This window comes from Acipenser ruthenus, chromosome 13, assembly GCF_902713425.1.
Source record: "Acipenser ruthenus chromosome 13, fAciRut3.2 maternal haplotype, whole genome shotgun sequence".
Lineage (NCBI taxonomy): Eukaryota > Metazoa > Chordata > Actinopteri > Acipenseriformes > Acipenseridae > Acipenser > Acipenser ruthenus.
Window position 1 is genome coordinate 16,518,105 of NC_081201.1, and position 21,325 is coordinate 16,539,429.

A 21,325-nucleotide genomic window follows, 5' to 3' on the forward strand; every position below is an offset into this window, starting at 1 on the left:
AAAACTGAGGAAGAACTCAAGAGGATGGAAAACCTGGGGGTCATTGAAAAACAGACTGAGCCAACTGAGTGGGTAAACAGCATGGTGACTATTGTGAAGCCCAACAAGATAGGGATTTGCATCGACCCTCAGGATTTAAACAAAGCCATCAAAAGAGAACACTATCCTTTACGCACTGTGGGAGAGGTAGTTGCAGAAATGCCTAATGCAAAGGTATTCTCAGTCGTGGACGCTAACCACGGATTTTGGCAGATCCAGTTAGATGATGAGAGTTCCAGACTATGCACCTTCAATACACCCTTTGGGAGGCATCGGTTTCGACGACTGCCGTTCGGGATATCGTCCGCACCCGAGGTATTCCAGAGATGCGTAGCCCAGCAGCTAGAAGGCCTAGAGGGCGTGGTCAACATGATTGATGACATCTTGGTCTGGGGTGAGGACACAGAGCAACACGACAGACGGCTGAGACAGCTACTAGACAGAATCCGAAGTATCAACCTGAAACTTAACAAGGACAAGTGCAAAATCAGATTGACTGAACTCAGGTACATCGGACATGTGTTAAGCAAAGATGGCCTGAAGCCAGACTCTGACAAGATCAAAGCAATACAGGAAATGCCAGAGCCAGAAGACAAAGAAGGAGTTCAGAGATTCATGGGAATGTTGCAGCATCTGGCAAAGTTCATCCCAAATCTCTCAGACATCAGCGCGCCACTGAGAAACTGCTGGAAGGAGACGTACAGTGGCATTGGGAGTTTGAACAGAAAAAGAGCTTCGAGAGCCTGGAAACACTAGTCAGCAACACACCAGTGTTAAAATACTACGATGTGAACAAGCAAGTGACATTGTCTGTAGATGCAAGCTCAGAGGGCTTGGGAGCCGTGATCCTGGAAGATGGTCAGCCAGTTGCTTAGGGGTCAAGGTCCCTCACAGACTGTCAGAAAAGATACGCACAAATAGAAAAAGAGCTACTAACAATAGTATATGGCTGCGAAAAGTTTCATCAATATATCTATGGGAGACACATACGGGTGGGAGTCTGACCACAAACCCTTGGAAACAATCTTCAAGAAGAGTCTACAGAAATCTCCAGCCAGACTACAGAGAATGCTAATGAGACTACAGAGATACAGTCTACAAGTGAACTATAAACCAGGAAAGGAAATGCACATTGCAGATGCATTGAGTAGAGCATTTTTAAAGGAACAGCGCGAAAAATTGCTGGAAGATGAGCTGGAGCTGAATTTCATCGCTCATCAACTTCCTGTTTCGGATGAGAAACTACAGCAGTTCAAAACAGCAACAGCACAGGATGAAGAGTTGCAACTGATCAAAGACACAGTTCAAAATGGATGGCCAAACACACGAAGCAAAGTCGCAAAGATGATACAACACTGCTGGACTTTCAGAGAGGATCTGACATACTCAGATGGACTACTGTTCAAGAGCACAAAACTGATCGTTCCTCACAACATGAGAGGTGAGATGTTGAAAAAGATCCATGAAGCACACATGGGGATCGAGAAACGCAAGGAGCGAGCTTGAGATGTTCTGTTTTGGCCGGGCATGGCTAAGCAGATTGAGGACGTTGTGACAAAATGTGCAACCTGTAACACACACAAAAACAACAATCCAAGAGAGCCCCTTACGTCTCATTCAATACCGGAGAGAGCTTGGGCTAAAGTAGGAGTGGATTTATTCCATTACAGCGATGCTGAATATTTGCTATGTGTTGATTACTATTCAAAATACCCAGAGATAGTCAAGCTTGGAGGAACCACAAGCAAGCATGTCATAACAGCACTGAAGTCAATCTTCGCAAGACATGGGGTTCCCGATGAAATGTTGTCGGATAATGGAAGGCAGCTAGTCAGTAAAGAACTTCAGGATTTCACATGCAGCTGGGAGTTCAAACACACCACGTCGAGTCCTGGGTTTCAACAGTCAAACGGTCAAGCTGAGAGAGCAGTTCAGACTGTGAAGAATCTGCTGAAAAAAGCACAAGACAGCAACAGAGACCCATACATCGCACTCCTTGAGTACAGAAACGCACCCCTGGACGGAGCAGGTCTCACCTGCACAGCTACTTATGGGAAGGAGGCTCAAGACAAAGATACCAACCTCAAAGAGACTGTTAAAGCCAGGACTTTACCAGCATGTCAGGAGTCGTCTCGCGAGCAGACAGAAGAAGCAAAAACACTACTTTGACCAAGATACACAGAAACTATCTGTCAGGAAGGAAGGAGAGTCACAATCAGACAGGATAACAAATGGCAACCAGCTATTGTGCTAGGGAAGCATGACCAGCCAAGGTCATACATAGTGCAAACGCCAAATAAGAATATAAGCAGAAGGAATCAGAGACACTGAAAACAAGATAAACAACTTTCCTAGAGACACAACCAGAGACTGTTGAGGACTTACCTTTACCTGCAGAGAGAGTACCTGAGCAGAGTGTCAGCCTGGAAGAAAACTCACCAGAGCATTCTCCAATCCCATCAACACCAATAGCAAAGAGTACAGAAGGAGTGAAAACTACCATCAGGGTGCCAAAACGTTATCAGGACTGAGAAAAACAAAGGAGTTAGAGACAATCTAAATAATTCAAACAGACTTAAAGTTGAGAAGACAGGAAAGTTATGTAATGTATTCGGTGTTGAAAGATTTTTATTTGTTTGTATTGCAACGCTGTTTAAAGGAAAAACTTGCAATGTATTGGGTTTAAACTTCATTTTTTTTTGAAAAAAAAAAATCTAAAGAAAGGGAGATGTCATGTATGTATGTAGTACCCTGGAGTACCGTAGGGTGTCGCAGTTTTAATGAACGACATTTGTTGTTGCTTGTACGGTACTTGTGGGATTAGAATCAATAAACGTTGTTCATTAGCTACCCACAACCCTGACCTGAGGTGAAAATATTACAATAATACAAATAAGGAATCAGAAAGGTACACTTTCAGTTGAGTTCGGCTTCAATTTCCAGGCTAACCGTGCTCCTTAGCCAGGAGGGTATCGATTGCGAGAGGCACAGCAAGTCCCAGTAACTCTGGTCCAAGTCAATAATATAAACTTTGAATTCCCGAAGCCAATCAAGCACACAGCAGCCACCGTGTTGTAAAGATCCCGCTTCTCTGTCAATTCTCTCGAAGTAAAGCTACAGCTCTTTAGACGTGATCCCGCAATCTTGTATGCCTCTCCAGAAGGGCCCCTCTCGCGCTCGTTACCCGGGCTTAACAACATAAATTGTATCATTTTTATGCAAAATAACTCCTCCAAAGTCTTCCTTCAGGTTTGTGTTTTCTAGTGTTAACGACTGTGTTTCTTTGCCTTAGAAATAACACACAAAATAATCATTTTCTCCAGAAAGTTAACACTTTACAACATAAACCAAGTGTATTTTAATGTACCCGAAAACCCCCAATATTCTGTAATAAAAAGAAAACAGAACGTTATGTTATTTAAACAATATAAGCAATTTTATGCAACAATTGGTAACTTTTCCATATTACATAACACACTCAGGAACGTGTTTCACTTGCGCCCTCTAGTGTAATTTTGTAACCACAGCATTAGCTGTAAATGTTTGTACACACTGGTTTTTGTCACACGTATTATTTCCGTCAAAATACATACCTTTAGCACTGCCTGTTTTTTCTTATTTATATGCATTTCACAATATTTGTGTTAACCGTTGTATAAATACTAAATACCATTCTGAATATGAATACAGCTGAAATATAAATTGTACATAATATCTTAGAATATTATACATATTTAGTATTAAAAATCAATTTTATTACTCGTTCATAATTTTTTGTATCAGCCGCCACACAAAGCCGAGCGTAGTGCGGTATACTGTAATGATGCTCCAGTCAGTCTCTAATAAGCCTCGAATAAGCTAACTTGTTAAAGTTAGTAAAGAATTGCGCTATATAATATAACGAAGCTAAATTTGAACTCCTAGTTGATGCAACGAGAGAAGGAGAGAGGGCGGGGCAGAGAAGGAGGGGGAAACGCTGCTAGGCAACCGGCTCCTGAACATTCCACTCAGCTGAGCAGCGACAGTTAGAATTTAAAAATGCGAAAGTTCCGAGCGTCGTTAGGCGCTAATAATGAACATACCGTTCCTGATATTTTAATTTTGAAGATAACCATATTTTAAATACTCAAATAGCACTGTATTAAAAACTACTTTACTTCAGTTTCAGACCGTTTTCCAACAAATAAAAGAAGGTACGCATTTAAGATTATTTGTTATGATATTAAGACTAAGCCTACGAATGTAATTCAAGTTGGTGGTGCAGTTTGCTGTATAATTTATTACGTTTTTCTGTAGAAAATGCTGTATTTCTTTTTTTTTAATATTAATATTTTATTGTTTTCACAAAATAACTTCCATACATTATCAGTTCATCTGCTAGTGTAATCAAATCATAAATATTAGTCAGTAAAGCCCCTTTCACACTGGCATGCTCTACCCGGGTCAGGACGCGGGTCAGCTACGTGATTTCACACTGTGTTTGATAAAGCAGGGTTGACCTGGGTGACAGACGCATGTGCATAATGCGCATATCATTACGGACGCATCCATGCAAGCGTCTCTGGATTGAACCATCAGCTCAAATGATGGAGCAAATGCTTCTACATCACTGCTGCAATCTGGCTCATGCTGTGTCTCCATCAACAAAAATATGGCTAAACAGAAATGTTCCTTGCGGAAGTGAAACCTTTGTGCAGGCATGGCTGTTTGTTATTGCACCGGCTCAGGAATGGCTGTCATGCATTTTTTTCTTGCTCAACCCGGGTCAAAGCGTGTCAACCCACATCCTGAGGTGGGTCGCTGGGACCCGGATTAACCTGGGTACGACCCAGGTACGTGGTTTCACACTATGTGGGATTGTGACCCGGGTAACCAGAACCCGGGTAGGAGTGCCAGTGTGAAAGGGGCTTAATTCATACATAGACACGCTGTGGTAACTTTAAGAAGTTAAAATGAAAGGCTTGATTAAAGTTTAACCAAATAAATAAATAACTACATTAATAACACTATGAAACAAATACTTTTTGGTAGCTCACACTTACTTAAATTACAAAATGTGATGCGTTTTAGAAAGGGACTGTGACAGAGACAAAGTTATTCTTGGTGACACATCTCCCTCCCGACCTGTGAGAGCGCTGTGTAAAGGGAACAGAGTACCCTGGACTGGATGGCCAGACAATTCATTCCCAGGGTTAGGCGGAAGTTGGTCATCTAGAAATGGGGCGGAGCTCCGGTACACTAAATCATCGACCCGGAAGGGAAATGTGGCAGCCGTGGATTGGAGGAGCTGTTGCACTCGTTAATCAAGGGGTCATTATAGATGGTACAAAAGGGGACGGAGCGATATGATCTGTTCCTTTGTAATGATTAAAGCTAACTGGAAAGAGAACTGTATTGTGAACCGTTAGTGTTTTGTTTGTCATGTCTAAATTGTACTTGTTTGTTATTTAGACGGCTAACACGATCCGGAGCTGTTGCCAAAGGCCAGCACTAAACCCGAACAACACTTCACTATTTCACGGAGAACTGTAATTGCACCACGAGCACTTTAGCACTCACTGTGGACTTGTGTTTGTGTTTTGTGTTTCGTGTGGGTGTTTAAAGAACGGGACTGTTTGTTATTTTTCGGGACAAACCCGGGGATTACAGTAAAGCAATACACTCCACTGCATTACTTTTCATTGTTATTATTTACTGTGTGTTTTGTGTCATCAGACACTGGGATATAAAATAAAACACCATTGCACCTGGATTATTGTTTATTGATCACCTGCACACTGTTAACCACTTTGCCACAGGGACTTCTATACCAACTGGAATATAAATCTAAATTCTATTTAAAACTGTTTGAGGGGCAGACTAGGACAGCCAGAAAGCTGACGTAATGTACGTTGTTGACAGACAACATTTGGAGGGCGTGTACAAGAACAGAGATTTTCTTTCAAGCATAAAGAAGGTAAATCACATGAATACTGTATTTACATATCTTCTGGCAGATTGATTTAGAGCAGTGATTAAACAGTTTGAAAGATAACATCCAAAGTCCTTTACCGGAGATTAAGGCCCTCGTAATGATCAAACTATTCAATTTTGTTTGTGCTCCAAAACCAGAGGATTTATTTTAGTTTTGTATTGTTTGTTAAAAGAAGCCGTGTTCCCATTGGAAAAGGGACACGTGGAACAAATAAACATACAGGCACCGTCCCGTTTAAACCCATCCTTTTATCCACCAAAGCCGTGTTAGGAACCCAGAACTGTGTTCAGTTATACTTCATGTTCCGCATTTTCCGTTTTTATCTTAACACATTTTTCCCAGGATTTTTTTCGGAGTTTATTTGATTAAAATAGGGATAAAATCAGTAAAAATGTGTTTTTAATTGAAACATCAGGAAAAAATCTCAGTATACACACTGCATCAGCTGAGGATCCAGAAACATGGTGTGTAGGTCAGGCAAGTCCAGTGCATGGTAGGTGGGGATCAAGAGATGTGCAAGTGCAGTCTAAGCAGGGGGGTGTTGTCTCCCAAGCACTGAAAATCATGTGCCACAATCTTCACCTCTGTACTGTGTACCGTTTTCTCAGCTATGACACTTCATAGTGGCCCAAGCACTGACTTTTAGTGATCAAAGCTATTTGAATTACAGGCAATGTATCTGTCAGTCTGTCTGTTACCTGTTTAGTGAGAGGATTCAGAGGCGTGTGACTGAGCCTGCTGTCATAAGAACATGAGAAAGTTTACAAACGAGAGGAGGCCATTCAGCTCATCTTGCTCATTTGGTTGTTAGTAGCTTATTGATCCCAGAATCTCACCAAGCAGCTTCTTGAAGGATCCCAGGGTGTCAGCTTCAACAACATTACTGGGGAGTTGGTTCCAGACCCTCACAATTCTCTGTGTAAAAAAGTGCCTCCTATTTTCTGCTCTGAATGCCCCTTTATCTAATCTCCATTTGTGACCCCTGGTCCTTGTTTCTTTTTTCAGGTCAAAAAAGTCCCCTGGGTCGACATTGTCTAAACCTTTTAGAATTTTGAATGTTTGAATCAGATCACCGCGTAGTCGTCTTTGTTCAAGACTGAATAGATTCAATTCTTTTAGCCTGTCTGCATACGACATGCCTTTTAAACCTGGGATAATTCTGGTTGCTCTTCTTTGCACTCTTTCTAGAGCAGCAATATCCTTTTTGTAACGAGGTGACCAGAACTGAACACAATATTCTAGGTGAGGTCTTACTAATGCATTGTAAAGTTTTAATATTACTTCCCTTGATTTAAATTCAACACTTCTCACAATATATCCGAGCATCTTGTTGGCCTTTTTTATAGCTTCCCCACATTGTCTAGATGAAGACATTTCTGAGTCAACATAAACTCCTAGGTCTTTTTCATAGATTCCTTCTTCAATTTCAGTATCTCCCATATGATATTTATAATGCACATTTTTATTGCCTGCGTGCAGTACATTACACTTTTCTCTATTAAATGTCATTTGCCATGTGTCTGCCCAGTTCTGAATGCTGTCTAGATCATTTTGAATGACCTTTGCTGCTGCAACAGTGTTTGCCACTCCTCCTATTTTTGTGTCGCCTGCAAATTTAACAAGTTTGCTTACTATACCGGAATCTAAATCATTAATGTAGTGTCAGTGCCACCTTGCCCCTAGCTTTGTAGTTAAAACAGAGAAAGTTAACATTCAGGTCTTTCAGGATTACTTGCTATTAGTTCACCTGTATGGATTGTGCTTTCAGTTTCTACAGTCACAACAGAGAGACACACAGCATTGAAAACAAGACCCTGACACTCAGAAGCTGTGTGGGACTCACACCTTTTAAAAGGTAAGTTACAATGTTGTTTTATTAAGTAAATGTGTAGAAAGGACCTTAAAATGTAAAAACTTTTTACAGCTGATTGATTTGAAACCTGTTCCCTGTAGAGGAACAACCGGGCATATTGTGAAGCCAGAGCAAAAGCAACGGCCTATTTTCAGATAGGATTAAAATCACATGAACAGTATAAAACTAACAGGAAACTAGATTTCGTGAATAAAAACAAAGCACAACAATGATCGTGTTGAAACCACAGAATCTAAACCCTGTATCGACAAAGGCTGCATTCTGTCATTTTAATGTTATTTTATGTTCCTGTAACATGACCCAAATGTTGATTTCTGGCACTTGTGGTGAGGAGGAGTCAGAAAGCAGTGTTTGAGATGTGATAGTGATAATCATAATGAAACAGTAGGGTTCATGTATAAGTTAATACGTTGTGTGTAGGGTGTCTCTTATTGTATAATATGCAGTTAGTGAGACAGGACCACAAAGCACAGCTAATGAAGAATCTCCACAAAACACAATCACATAAAACAAGTGGGTTCACTTTTGAATTGTGTGAATGTTCTGTACACAGGATGGCATCTGTATAAGGGATAGCCTGTAACAGGGATTGTTGATTTTGTGATTTACAATTGAAGTAGAGAAATATACAATACAGTTGTATACCACATATGTGTTATGCTTTTGTCATCTTAAAACCAAAAAGCTGCATTCGGTCACTGGTCAAAGTGATGGGTACTGTTAAATTTAATTACAGATCTCAACCTGACTCATTAAGCACTCTAAAATAACATTAAAAAAATACACAAATACATTGAAACCTTCAGAAATGGAATAGCAAGAAATGTATGTTTTTAACAATGATGGTTGTATTTCATTATTTTACTGTGACCCCTGATTTTACCATTTGATCTGTGGCAGAATCTGGTTCCATTGGTTGGTTTGATTTCAGTGCCCAAGACCACATGTGCTAGAAACAAGCAGTTTGATTTAGAAAGGGACTTGATAGTTTATTAAAATGAACAAGTATACACTTCCCTGGATTCTCAGAAGGGATTCTCTCTGGTTCAGCTAATACTACACACTTCCCTGGTCCCTCAGAAGGGCTTCTCTCTGGCTCAGCCGATACCCCAGATTGGAACCATTAACCTGTCCCCTGCAGCACACAATGCTGTGGAATGTCTGTTTTGCAGTCAGGTCTGTTAGGGTTTTGTCTGACATTTTTATCCAGTTGCATTTCATACAAACCTCCCTTTCATCTGTGAGTGCATAGAGAAGCCACCAGCGATCTCAAGGTGTATATATTGTGAGAAGTGTTGAATTTAAATCAAGGGAAGTAATGTTAAAACTTTACAATGCATTAGTAAGACCTCACCTAGAATATTGTGTTCAGTTCTGTTCACCTCGTTACAAAAATGATATTGCTGCTCTAGAAAGAGTGCAAAGAAGAGCAACCAGAATTATCCCGGGTTTAAAAGGCATGTTGTATGTAGACAGGCTAAAATAATTGAATCTGTTTAGTCTTGAACAAAGAAGACTACGTGGTGATCTGATTCAAACATTCAAAATCCTAAAAGGTATAGACAATGTCGACCCAGGGGACTTTTTTGACCTGAAAAAAGAAACAAGGACCAGGGGTCACAAATGGAGATTAGATAAAGGGGCATTCAGAGCAGAAAATAGGAGGCACTTTTTTTACACAGAGAATTATGAGGGTCTGGATCCAACACCCCAGTAATGTTGTTGAAGCTGACACCCTGGGATCCTTCAAGAAGCTGCTTGATGAGATTCTGGGATCAAAAAGCTACTAACAACCAAACGAGCAAGATGGGCTGAATGGCCTCCTCTCGTTTGTAAACTTTCTTATGTTCTTCTTATTGAAGTCCGGAATCACTAATATTGGGCTGCTAAATAAGGCTTCCTTAAGTTTCTCAAATGCCTGCTCGGCCTCCTCCGTCCACTTGACCGCTATTGGCCCTCTTCCCCGTGTCATTTCAGTCAAGGGATACGCAATGGTTGCATAATTTGGAACAAACCTCCTGTTGTAGCCATGAATCCTTAGGAACGCCCTCATCTGTTTTTTATTGACACGTTTTGGCCAATTTTTATCAGCTGCTATTTTTGCCTCTTGAGGTTTTATCAGCCCTCTTCCTACCACATATCCCAGATACTTTGCCTCCTCCATTCCGAGGGTGCATTTGTCCGGATTGGCTGTCAATCCAGCCTGCCTTATGGAATCTAACACAGCTTGGACTCGGGGTAAATGACTCTCTGTGGCGGAGTGTCCCGCCCCTATATATTTATTTATTATTATTTGTATTATTGTTTGCGGCGCAGATAAAAGCACCGCGTATTTGTTATTTATAATTTAAAACCTCGTGAGGATGCGTGGCTGATCAGCTACTGATTATTTAACTAGCTGACAGTCACGCATCCTTACCAAACGCGTGCAGACTGTGGCCGAGGGGTAATAAGATAATTAACAGCTAGTTAACCCCTCGGCCAGAGTATAAGAACCTGCAGTAGTCCGTGCTGCGGGGGTTGAGTGTACAGAGGAGAGTACAGGAGAACACGGGAGAGCGAGTAAGGAGAGCAAAAAATAATTGCTATAGTTAGATATACTTGTTTCTCTTTATTTGTTTGGCCAACGTGCCCTTTGGTTTCTGTTTTGTTTTGTTCAAATTGTTTTGTTTATTTAATAAATCCAGCTGACCGCCGTTGCGTTCAGTTTCACCCGCCCATCCATTGTTTTGGTTCAGTTACTTCTTGGTCCGTGACATCACCACTGCAAGCCATCCTGCCACACTCTCCCAATCCGGGCTCTGTATTACCATGTCATCTAAGTAGGCTGCAGCATATTCCCTGTGGGGTTTCAGTACCTTATCCATGAGTCTTTGAAATGTTGCGGGGGCACTGCGTAATCCAAAAGGCATTACAGTGTACTGATATAACCCGTCAGGTGTGGCAAAGGCTGTCTTTTCTTTTGCTCCAGGAGAGGAATTTGCCAGTATCCCTTGGCTAGGTCTAAGGTGGTGATATATCGGGTCTTTCCTATACTCTCTAGTAACTCATCTATCCGGGGCATGGGGTAAGCATCGAATTTCAATATTTCGTTCACCCTCGTTCAGTCATTGCAGAAGCGCCAGGAGCCGTCAGGCTTTGTCATCATGACAGTTGGGCTAGACCAATTGCTAGAGGACTCCTCAATAACACCCGCAACTAACATTTTTTAACTTCCTCCTTTATAGCCGCGCGGCGGGCCTCCGGCACTCTATAAGGTCTCATACACACCTTGGCCCCTGGCTGTGATACAATGTCATGAGAAGCATGAGAGTTCTATCTGGTACGCCCAAGAAGACCTGGCGGTTCCTGTGTTCAAACACCTTCAAATCGTGTTTCTGTGAGGGGGTTAGTGTTTCCACTATCTTCACCTCGGGTGTGGGCAACACTATCTCTGTGCTTGACGCTAAGAGTACTTCCTTTTCTCTCCAGTGTTTTAATAAATTTACATGATAGATCTGAATCTCTGGTCATCGACCAGGCTGTCTAACCTTGTAGTTGACTTCCCCTGTCCTTTCCACCACCTTGTAAGGGCCCCTCCATGTGGCTAACACCTTGCAGTCTACCGTGGGTACAAACACCAAGACCTTATACCCGGGTGCAAAAACTCTTATCGTGGCTTGTTTGTTATAACTGTGTCTCTGTTGTTCTTGTGCTCATCGTAAGTGCTCTCGTACTGTGGGAGTGACTGTGGCTATTCTCTCCTGCATGGTGTTTACGTGCTCTATTATGCGGTGAAAGGGGGTGTTCTCATGTTCCCAGGTCTCTTGGACTATATCTAAGATACCTCTCGGGTGTCTACTGTATAGTAGCTCAAATGGCAAAAAGCCTAATGGCTCCTGGGGCACGTCCCGGATTGCAAACATCAAATAAGGTAACATACAGTCCCAGTTCTTTCCATCTTTATCTATTACCTTGCGCAGCATAGATTTCAAAGTGTGGTTAAACCGTTCCACCAAACCGTTGGTCTGGGGGTGGTATACCTTACGTCCTTAGTTATTTTATATTCAAAAGGGTACACAGGTCCTTGAGTACTCGGGACATAAAGGGGGTTCCGTGATCCGTCAAGATCTCTTTAGGCAATCCTACCCGGCTAAACATCAACCACAACTCTTTGGCAATGCCTTTAGTGGCCATGGTTTGCAGGGGTATGGCTTCTGGGTAACAGGTTGCGTAGTCCATTGCTACCAAAATATACTAGTGTCCCCTAGCTGATTTTGGTAAGGGACCTACCAGATCCATAGCCACTCGTTCAAATGGGGTTTCAATAATGGGGAGGGGAATTAAGGGGCTCCTTAAAGCCGGCTTTGGAGCAGTCAACTGACATTCCGGGCAATCCCCACAATGCTTGCTGACTGCAGTGTGCACCCCGGGCCAATAGAACCTCTGCAAAAGTCATTCTCGGGTCTTCTTCTCCCCCAAGTGCCCTCCCAAAATGTGCCCATGAGCTAAGCTCAAGACAGTTGCCCGATATCTGTACAGGACCAACAACTGTTCTATTTCCTCTATCCCTGTTGTCCACCCTGTAAAGCAATCCCTTCTTTATAGCGAAATATGGATAGGTTATCTCTCCTTCAATCCCTTCCATAATTTTCCCATCTACCCTCTTAATATTCACTCTGGCATTTTGTAGGGTGAGGTCCTGAATCTGAGCCGTCCTGAAGTTACCAGGGTGGGGTTCAACGTCCCCCAGCTCCAGATTCTCTATCTCCGTGAGACCTGGGTCATTCAGAAGCTGTACCCCGCTGATACTGGCTTCTTCTGGAGCTGGTGCATCTTCCCCCTCCTCGGTTTCTGGTTCCGTCTCAGATCCAGACTCACCCACACATACCGGGGAAGTACTTTTTGCTGACATATCTGCCATTTTTAAGGAAGGGAACAAAGTTGCCTCCTGCTTGTTTATCTGTTTTCCTGGGGCCGAATTTTTATTTGGTCCTAACTTACCGAAGTTAGGAAAGTACCTGCCAAGAATCACATCGTACGGCAAGTCAGGCACCACCACTACTTCGTACTCTAGTTCATGTTTTAAGGGTGACTAGAGCTGACGGGTAGGAGCGGGTGTCCCCATGTACACATGTGATGCTTAGCATTTGGCCTTTATCCAATTTGGAGGTGGGCACTAAGTTTGCCGCTACCAATGTCAACCTACTTCCTGAATCAAGCAGGGCCGTGACCTCTTTCCCCTCTACTTCAACTGGACATACATGTGGATGATTCAATTTGCCACTATTTACAGCGGTAACTACAACAGGACACGCATAATACACAGCATCATCCTCTTTCTCTCCCACATTGCAGTCCATAGGCTCGTCCTTTTCGGGACAATAAGCCACTATATGTCCCAGTTTATAACATTTAAAACAGGTCACACGTGCCATAGGGGGGATTCCATCTTCCTCTGCCCCTGTTTTCACCTCCCAGCTGTCCCCCATCACTCTCTTGCCCCACGGTAGCCGATTGTCCTTACCCCCCCAGGTAATTTAATAGGCTGACCCGGTCTGTAGGGACGGTTGAATCTTGGATTCTGCCATCTTGGTTCTCGTATTTGTTACTGTGAATTTTTACAGAGCGTTACCCACATTCTCCACCATATGTGGCAAGTCCGGAGGTAAGTACGAACGTGCTCACATAAACAGTAGCAGATCCGTAAACAAAGTTCTACACAACACAGTAATACGGTATAAATCAGGGCGGCACCTGATGTATTTATTTTCCACAATCCAAAGGCTGGTCAAAACACAGGCAGGGTTTGATACACGTTACGGGTTCTCAGCAAAGTTCAGGTTCAGGCAAAAGTCGGGTAGTCAAACAATCCAAGGTCGGTAATCGCAGGCAAACAGGTATTTAACAGGCACTTACTTTTCTCTCTACTCACTCTCCTCCAGCACAGAGCTGTCTCCTTACTCCTTCACTAACCTGTTGTGGGCTGTAGCTTTTTATGATGATTCATCTTTAATTCTGTGACATCATTTCCCGTCTTGAGGTGGTCTGGGAAATGAAGTTTCCCTCGGGTCGGCCATCTTACTTCCGGTAATGTGAGGTCATAATTTGCCAGCAAACTTGCCCTCGCATACCTCCCATTAATGACTCTACCCCTAGCTTTATCACAATATATATATATATATATATATATATACAGTATATATATGTGTGTGTGTGTATGTGACTTTATACAGCACTGTATATAATACGTCTTGCATTGAGATAACACCACTGGAATCGGAATAAAGGAAATTATTATGTAATACAGTTCACGTGCAGTCATGGTTTTGGTAAGTAGCATTTTCAAATATCATTATGTGCAGTATTAAAATGTAGCAAATTCACAAAACCAATGAAATACATATTGTATATTTCACATTTTATTTTGTTTTCTGTGTAACACGGGCCATCGTTTAACCTTGAAAAAAATTAAATACAGTACCTGTAGCAGACACGCATTTATCATGTCAACAACATCAACGTGTGTTGTAAAAATAAAGCAAAAATTGTTTTGAAAACTGTCCAAAATATTTACTTAGGGGCTAAGAATGTAAAATGTCCAAAAAAATGCAATTTTTTATATGGAAATTGTCAAAATAAAGGGGCAGCTGGAAGGTAAGAATTTACCAGTCAGAACAATGGCATTTAAATACGACTATTAAACTGTATCTGTTGGTAATGTGGTTTCTTCTAATGCAGCCGTTTTCAAACTGGGGTACGCGAGTAAAATTCTGAAATGGCAGACAACGCATTTTACTTAGTACCACTTCCCAATCTAGTGCAAACTTTTATCATGTAATCAATGTTTAATCGCTAACACCAGACTGATGTGCTGTGACAGAGCGTTCAGTGCACACATGACTAATTTGCATATTAAATATGTACATTATAAATAAATCCTGTTGTTTAAATGTCATATAAACAGTTGGTCGGTTACTGCAAAAAAAATTACATATTTTAAAAAACTAAAAGCCTTTAACTCATTTTATTTCATGTGTTCATGCCTGCAAATCGATATTTATTTTTTTCAATGACCCGATTAAAGTTTATTGTAACTTAAGTACTATTGGTTCATTTCAAAATACATAATGTATGGCCAATCAGAAACCGAAGTATTGCCATGCAGTCTAATTTGACAAGCCGTTACGTCTGGTGTGAGAGTAAGAGTTTTTAGCTTTCAATCCAGTGAACAAATATGGATTGTTGGCTCAATACTAGTACATTACTAGCAAAGGTCGATTCAAGACGAAATACCGTCAGAGATTAAAAACGCCCAAAATGTCTTGCGACTAAAGCTCTGTCCAATTTCCCTGCCATCATCAGTGATTTATGTGGTAACAAGCAGGGACATCCATCACACTGGTAGGTAAGCGTTTTATTATTGTTTTTTAATTAGCATCAGTACTGTACGTTTGAGTCGCCAAGAATTTAAAAATGCAAATATGTTTTCGTAATGAGGTCAGCTGTAGAGATGCGTGGATAGTGAACTTTTCTTTGCCTCCTTTTCTGTAATTTTATTATCAATAAAAATACATGATTGCCATTTGCTATCATGGAATAGTCCTATGTCATTTCTGAGTGACTGAGTTTAGCACGGAGGCTTCGTTGATTTTAATTAATTAGTAATTACAATAAAATGATGTTGATGTTTCCAACAACTAGAAACCTGTTTGAGGGTCTATTTTTATCCAAAAGTAAATATAATATATATTTTTTTTCTGTTAAAATACTGTAACTTTTATAATTGTATCCATCACACACTCCAAGGCTTGTGCGTTTTGTTGTATCATGTTATTGTACAGACCTTTTGTTCTGTTTTCACTTTATTATGACTATCTCAGATGGGGTACGCAGTGGACTACATTTTTTGGAAAGGGGTACGCAGCTTAAAAAGATTGAAAACCCCTGTTCCAATGTGATTTGGTACAATGAATATCCTCTACTCAGTGATACACGAGCGTCACTGTGACACATTTCCCAATATTGTCCCCAGAAGTGACAGTGAGTAGTGTAGAGACACCTTGGTTGTATCTATAGCTTTGCAGTTTTATTTTTTGTTCTTCAGAAACAAAAGGTCTGTAAACGGTCTGCTGGCATATTTAAAACAAACAAAAATAAGAAATGGTGGTTGGTTCTGAATCATTAAACATATTGACCCCCTCACTGAAGAGAATGTCCCCCTAAAATTTAGAGTGGGGGCCACATTGACCCTCAGTTTGTAAGTCCTAGAGCAAACACTGGAACCGGTTTGAGCTTCAGTGCTGAAGCATTCAGGCATGTCTGCCCAACCCACTGCCTGAGCTGGGCAGGACGCCAGCAACATCTTACAGCTTCACTCTAACAATACAAGAATATCTGAGATTGGTATCTCCAGATTTATTTATTTTTTACAAAGCCGATGAGGTTCAGTGTTATTAACGTGATGGGAAGGTATTACTTAAAAAAGTTAGATCTATTCAATCTTTTCCTCAAAACCCTGTTGGTTTAAAGTTAAAGGAGAGGGAGGGTTGGACGGGGCTGGATGCTTTTCTAAATTAATTGCTGACGTCAAATTAATTTGCAACATGTTACAGCTTCAACAAAAAAGGGAGAAACGGGTCCACACACCGAAGTAAACGAGGTGCAAGTGCACAAGGATGAAGCCGTAAGTCAGTATAGAAAACCATTTAACCGCATTCGATTGCGCAACAAAAATGTGTATCTAATTCATAAAAACATATCACCAACGTTTTGACACAAAAGTGCCTTCATCAGGGTTTGAAAGTACAAGACTATCTGAAATAACAACTGTACTCAGACTGGTATCTCATGGTTTATTTATTTATTAAAGGTTCAGTCTCAATACCTGCAGGTTCACAACCACACTAAGTGAAAGACAGGAGTTTCTGACAGAATGAAATACCCATCATAATATAATCCCTGCTTCCCAATCACAAAGACAAAGGCAGGAGTTTCTGAAAAGAAGCCTCTTTGTATTCATAAAGCATTCCTGATGGTTCCTGATGGTACCCCAGACCTCTCTCAAATTCGGCGTGCAATGCAACCACTTCTTGGTGCTGTTGATCAGCGTGGTCCAGCCTTTCCAAAAGGTGGCTGGCTGTATTGCCGATCCTGCCTGGCAGCGGTGCGTGCAATCAGACGGTACATCCTTCTGTACTCCAGGCGCATCAGGCGATGCTCCTGGATCAGCAGCTACAGCGTTCAAACCAACTTTAATTTAAAGAAGAACAGTTGTGAATTGCTTCACAGCTTTTGTTTTACATGTGAATCCTAAGAATAATATGTGAAAAACAAAACATATCGCATATGCGCACACACTTAGCCTGACATGCGTAAAATGGCTTGATATCCCCAACCATTTGTTTTTTCACAAATTATTGTTAGGATTCACATGTAAAACAAAAGCTGTGAAACAATTCACAACTGGTCTTCTTTAAATTAAATTAAAATTGTTTTGAAAATGCTCGCTGCTGTGGTTGGGGATATCAAACACTTTTAATTGACGCTGGGACCGTGGTTTGTATATGCGATATGTTATTGTATTCACAAATTATTCTTAGGCTTCACAGGTAAAACACAGACTGTGGAACAATTCACATTTGGCATCCTTTAAATTAAAGTTGGTTTGAGCGCTGTAGCTGCTGTGGTTGAGGAGATAAAGCCATTTTATGCATGTCAGGTAGGCTGTGTGCATATATGCTGTATGCTATTGTTTTTCACAATTTATTTGTTTGATTCACATGTAAAGGAGAGGTTGTGGAACAATTCACAATTGGTCTTCTTCACATTAAAGTTGGTTTGGACGCTCTAGCTACTGTGGTTGGGGATAAAGCCCTTTTACGCATGGCTGAGGCTAAGTGTGCGTATATGCGGTATGTTATTATTTTCCAGAAATTATTCTTAGGATTCACATGTCAAACAGAGATTGTGAAACAATTCACAATTGGTCTCCTTTAAATTAAAGTTGGTTTGAGCACTCTAGCTTCTGTGGTTGGCGAGATACAGCCATTTTCATTCATGTCGGGTTAGCTTGAGTCGAATATCAAACGAATATCAAACGTCAAGCTAACTTTACCGCAGTAGCATATTTTAGTTTAGAAAAGTAAATGATGGCTGGCGCAGTTACCATATTGTATTGATGGGGCTGGTATTTCACAGGACGTCTGGGAGGATGAGGATTCCAGTAAATGGTCCAATGCCACTGCCACTGGCCGGTCACCCATTAACTGGTGCATTTCCTCCCAGAACTGAAATTGGGACCTCGAGCTTTGACTGCAGGACTGCAGGCGTTGTCAATCCTCACCCCTGATGACTGACTCAAGGAGGGGTGATGACTGACTCGAGGAGGGGTGATGACTGACTCGGAGGGGTGAGGATAGACTCGAGGAGGGGTGAGGATTGACTCAGAGGGGTGAGGATTGACTCGAGGAGGGGTGACGACTGAGGATGTTCTAAAATGGACCATTAACCACTTTCTCAATGGATAACCTGAATCTCAAGTAATTTCCCTTTAAATCGACCCCACTTCAAATTCATCCCGCAGATTTGAATGCTTCAGAATAAAGTAGTCATGTTTGGATCCGGGCCACTTTATAACACAATTCGCGATTAACAAATCTGCATCGCAAACAATTTGTGTATTCAGAGAGTGGAAACCCTTTCTATTTATGTATTCTGCTTCATGCATGGGAGGTGTTTTGATTTGTATATGCGTCCTATCTATTCAGCCAACAACATCAGGAAAACCAGCGATCTGAAAGAACTTCCGACGAGTTTCATTCAGTCTTTTAGTATGAGTGGGGAAGTATACATACTTCTGCAACACAGAGAGTGCAACAAAACTGACTGTTTTGCAGACTGATTTATGCACCTGTAAACCTGGAGAGATGGAGGAAGCACTCCATTTCTGGAAGGTGAATGTTTTATGTTACTTTTGAGTTCATCAGTGATCTACAAAATATGCTCACGTCTAAATCTAAAACGGGCATAAAGGTCAATATCATTGTATTGTCAAGAGGATGTGCGGTCTCACAACATACGCTGACACCGAAAACTTTGAACACAGTCATCTTCAAACAGAAGTTCACGTAGTAACAGTCGCTGTGCTATCTTGGAATGTGATTCTATGAACAGCTTACAGCAGTGGTGCACAACTCGGGTCCTGGTTTTTGTTCTAACCATACCCTAAATTAGTTAATTGTACCAATTAAGCTTCTAATAAGGTCCAATAAAGTAGTTTAGGGTGCAGCTGGAATAAAAACCTGCAGGACACCGGCCCTCCAGGACAGAGTTGTGCACCACTGGCTTACACCTACCCAAAGTTATGCGTAAAATTTAAGTAACAACTAAGCCTTATTATAACTATCTTACCTGATGCAACCCGTGTAAATGTAGTAATGTGTAAAACCAAAGTTAGTAAAGACCTACGCTATAACTAAGCTAAGTAAGAACTTGCGCATAGCTGGTGCAACTCAGCCCTGTTGTACACAATTTGAAACATGATGGATACAGCTCCTATATTAAAATACTATCCAGGCAAATCGCAATCGAGAGAGGAGGATGTGTATTTTAATACTCAAAAGTATATGGCTTTTGTGGCAGGCTGGCTTGCAGTGGTGAGGTGTGGTGACGTCACGGACCAGGAAGTAACAGAACCAAAACAGTGGATGAGTGGGTGAAGCTGAATGCTACTGCACTCAGCATATTTAATAAATAAATAAACAAAACAAAAGATTGAAACAATCAACAAAACACAAAACAAACAGGCACAAGGGCCAAACGAATAAACAAATACTGTTTAGCAGTCGTTTTTAAATCTAGTTTTTTTTTCTCCTTGCTCTCTCCGCTCCCAGTACGCTCCTCTGTACACTCCACTCTGCAGCACGGACAGCTGCAGGTTCTTATACTCTGGCCGAGGGGTTAACTAGCTGTTAATTATCTTATGTCAGCTGTCAGCTAGTTAAATAATCAGTAGCTGATCAGCCACGCATCCTCACGGGTTTTTAAATATACAAAAACAATAACAAAAGACGCGGCGCTTTTATCCGCGCCGCAAACAAATACAAATAATAATAAATAGGGACGGGACACTCCGCCACACATGCCCCCCCTTGTGCGCAGCACACATGACCTTTTCGGCCACCTCCCCCCTTAGTCCCCAAAGTCCCGGCTAGCAGTCCCTGCTCAGGAACAGGGGCAGCAACGGGCCAAAGGTGGCGGCCACGGTGGGATGTCCTCCTCCCACCCAAACAACTGTAGCATCCCAGTGGACCAAGCACAGGCCGGCTCCTCCGGCCAGAAAAATTTTGGGGGTGGTCTCCAGACCTGCCCCCCCTTCTTCATGGCCGGCAGCTCCCCTCCGTGGGGCTCCGGCCACCCATTCTCCTGCAGCGAAATTGCTGCGGGGGGAGCTGGTCTCCCTACCTCCCCCCTTCTTCATGGCTGGCAGCTGCCCTTCATGGGGCTCCAACCACAGTATTTCATGCCGCGAAAGTGCGGCTGGGGGAGCTTGTTTCCTGACCTCCCCCCCCCTTCTTCGTGGCCGGCAGCTCCCCTTCATGGGGTTCCAGCCATAGTATTTCCTGCTGCATGGCAGGACTGGTAGCGACCCCAGGCAAAACAGGACCCTCGGGAGGCGACGGCAGCAGCAGCGGACCCTCGGGAGGCGAACTCGGGAGGGGAGCCCCTGGCCATGGAGGTGGCAGCGGGAGCTCCACTTCTCCCTCGTACCCTGTAACTGGTGGCTCTCCAGGCGATGCGGAGCAACAGGCAGCCCCAGGCGATGCGGAGCAACAGGCAGCCCCAGGCGATGCGAAGCAGGCATCCTTGGGCGGTGCGAAGCAGGCATCCTTGGGCAGTGCGAAGCAGGCATCCCTGGGCGGTGTGAGGCAGGGCAGGAGCAGTCCTTCCCATGACGGTGGATGTGGAACCAGCAGGTATTCACCCTCTGCTGGTGGAGGTGGGAGGGGCAAGCAGTCCTCCCACGGCGGTTGAGGCAGAACCAGCAGGCATTCACCCTCTGCTGGTGGAGGTGGGAGGGGCAAGCTGTCCTCCCACGGCGCTTGAGGCGGAACCAGCAGGCATTCACCCTCGGCTGGTGGAGGTGGGAGGGGCAAGCAGTCCTCCCACGGCGGCTGAGGCGGAACCAGCAGGCATTCACCCTTTGCTGGTGGAGGTGGCGGAGGCAGAGGCAGCTCCTGCTGCTCTGCTCCTGGCGGTGAAGGTGGCGGAGACAGACGCAGCTCTTGCTGCTCTGCTCCTGGTGGAGGCAGAGGCAGCAGGTATTCTTCCTCTGCCGCTGGAGGCCTGGGCGCTGGATGCACAGGCTCCCCCCCTCTGGGCGCTGGATGCACGGGTTCCCCCCCTCTGGGATCTGGATGCACGGGCTCCCCCCCTCTGGGCGCTGGATGCACGGGCTC

General features: G+C 42.9%; 1 protein-coding gene across 1 annotated transcript in view; it reads left to right on the forward strand.

The window, feature by feature from the left end:
- Positions 1 to 7,756: 7,756 nt before the first annotated feature.
- The window catches only part of LOC117972030 (butyrophilin subfamily 1 member A1-like), a 52,418-nt gene continuing 38,849 nt past the window's right edge, over positions 7,757 to 21,325 (forward strand). The window contains exon 1 of the mRNA XM_059035686.1: positions 7,757 to 7,868. Coding sequence (XP_058891669.1) covers positions 7,765 to 7,868 — 104 coding nt within the window. The 5' untranslated portion in view covers positions 7,757 to 7,764. The remainder of the gene's footprint in view (positions 7,869 to 21,325) is intronic.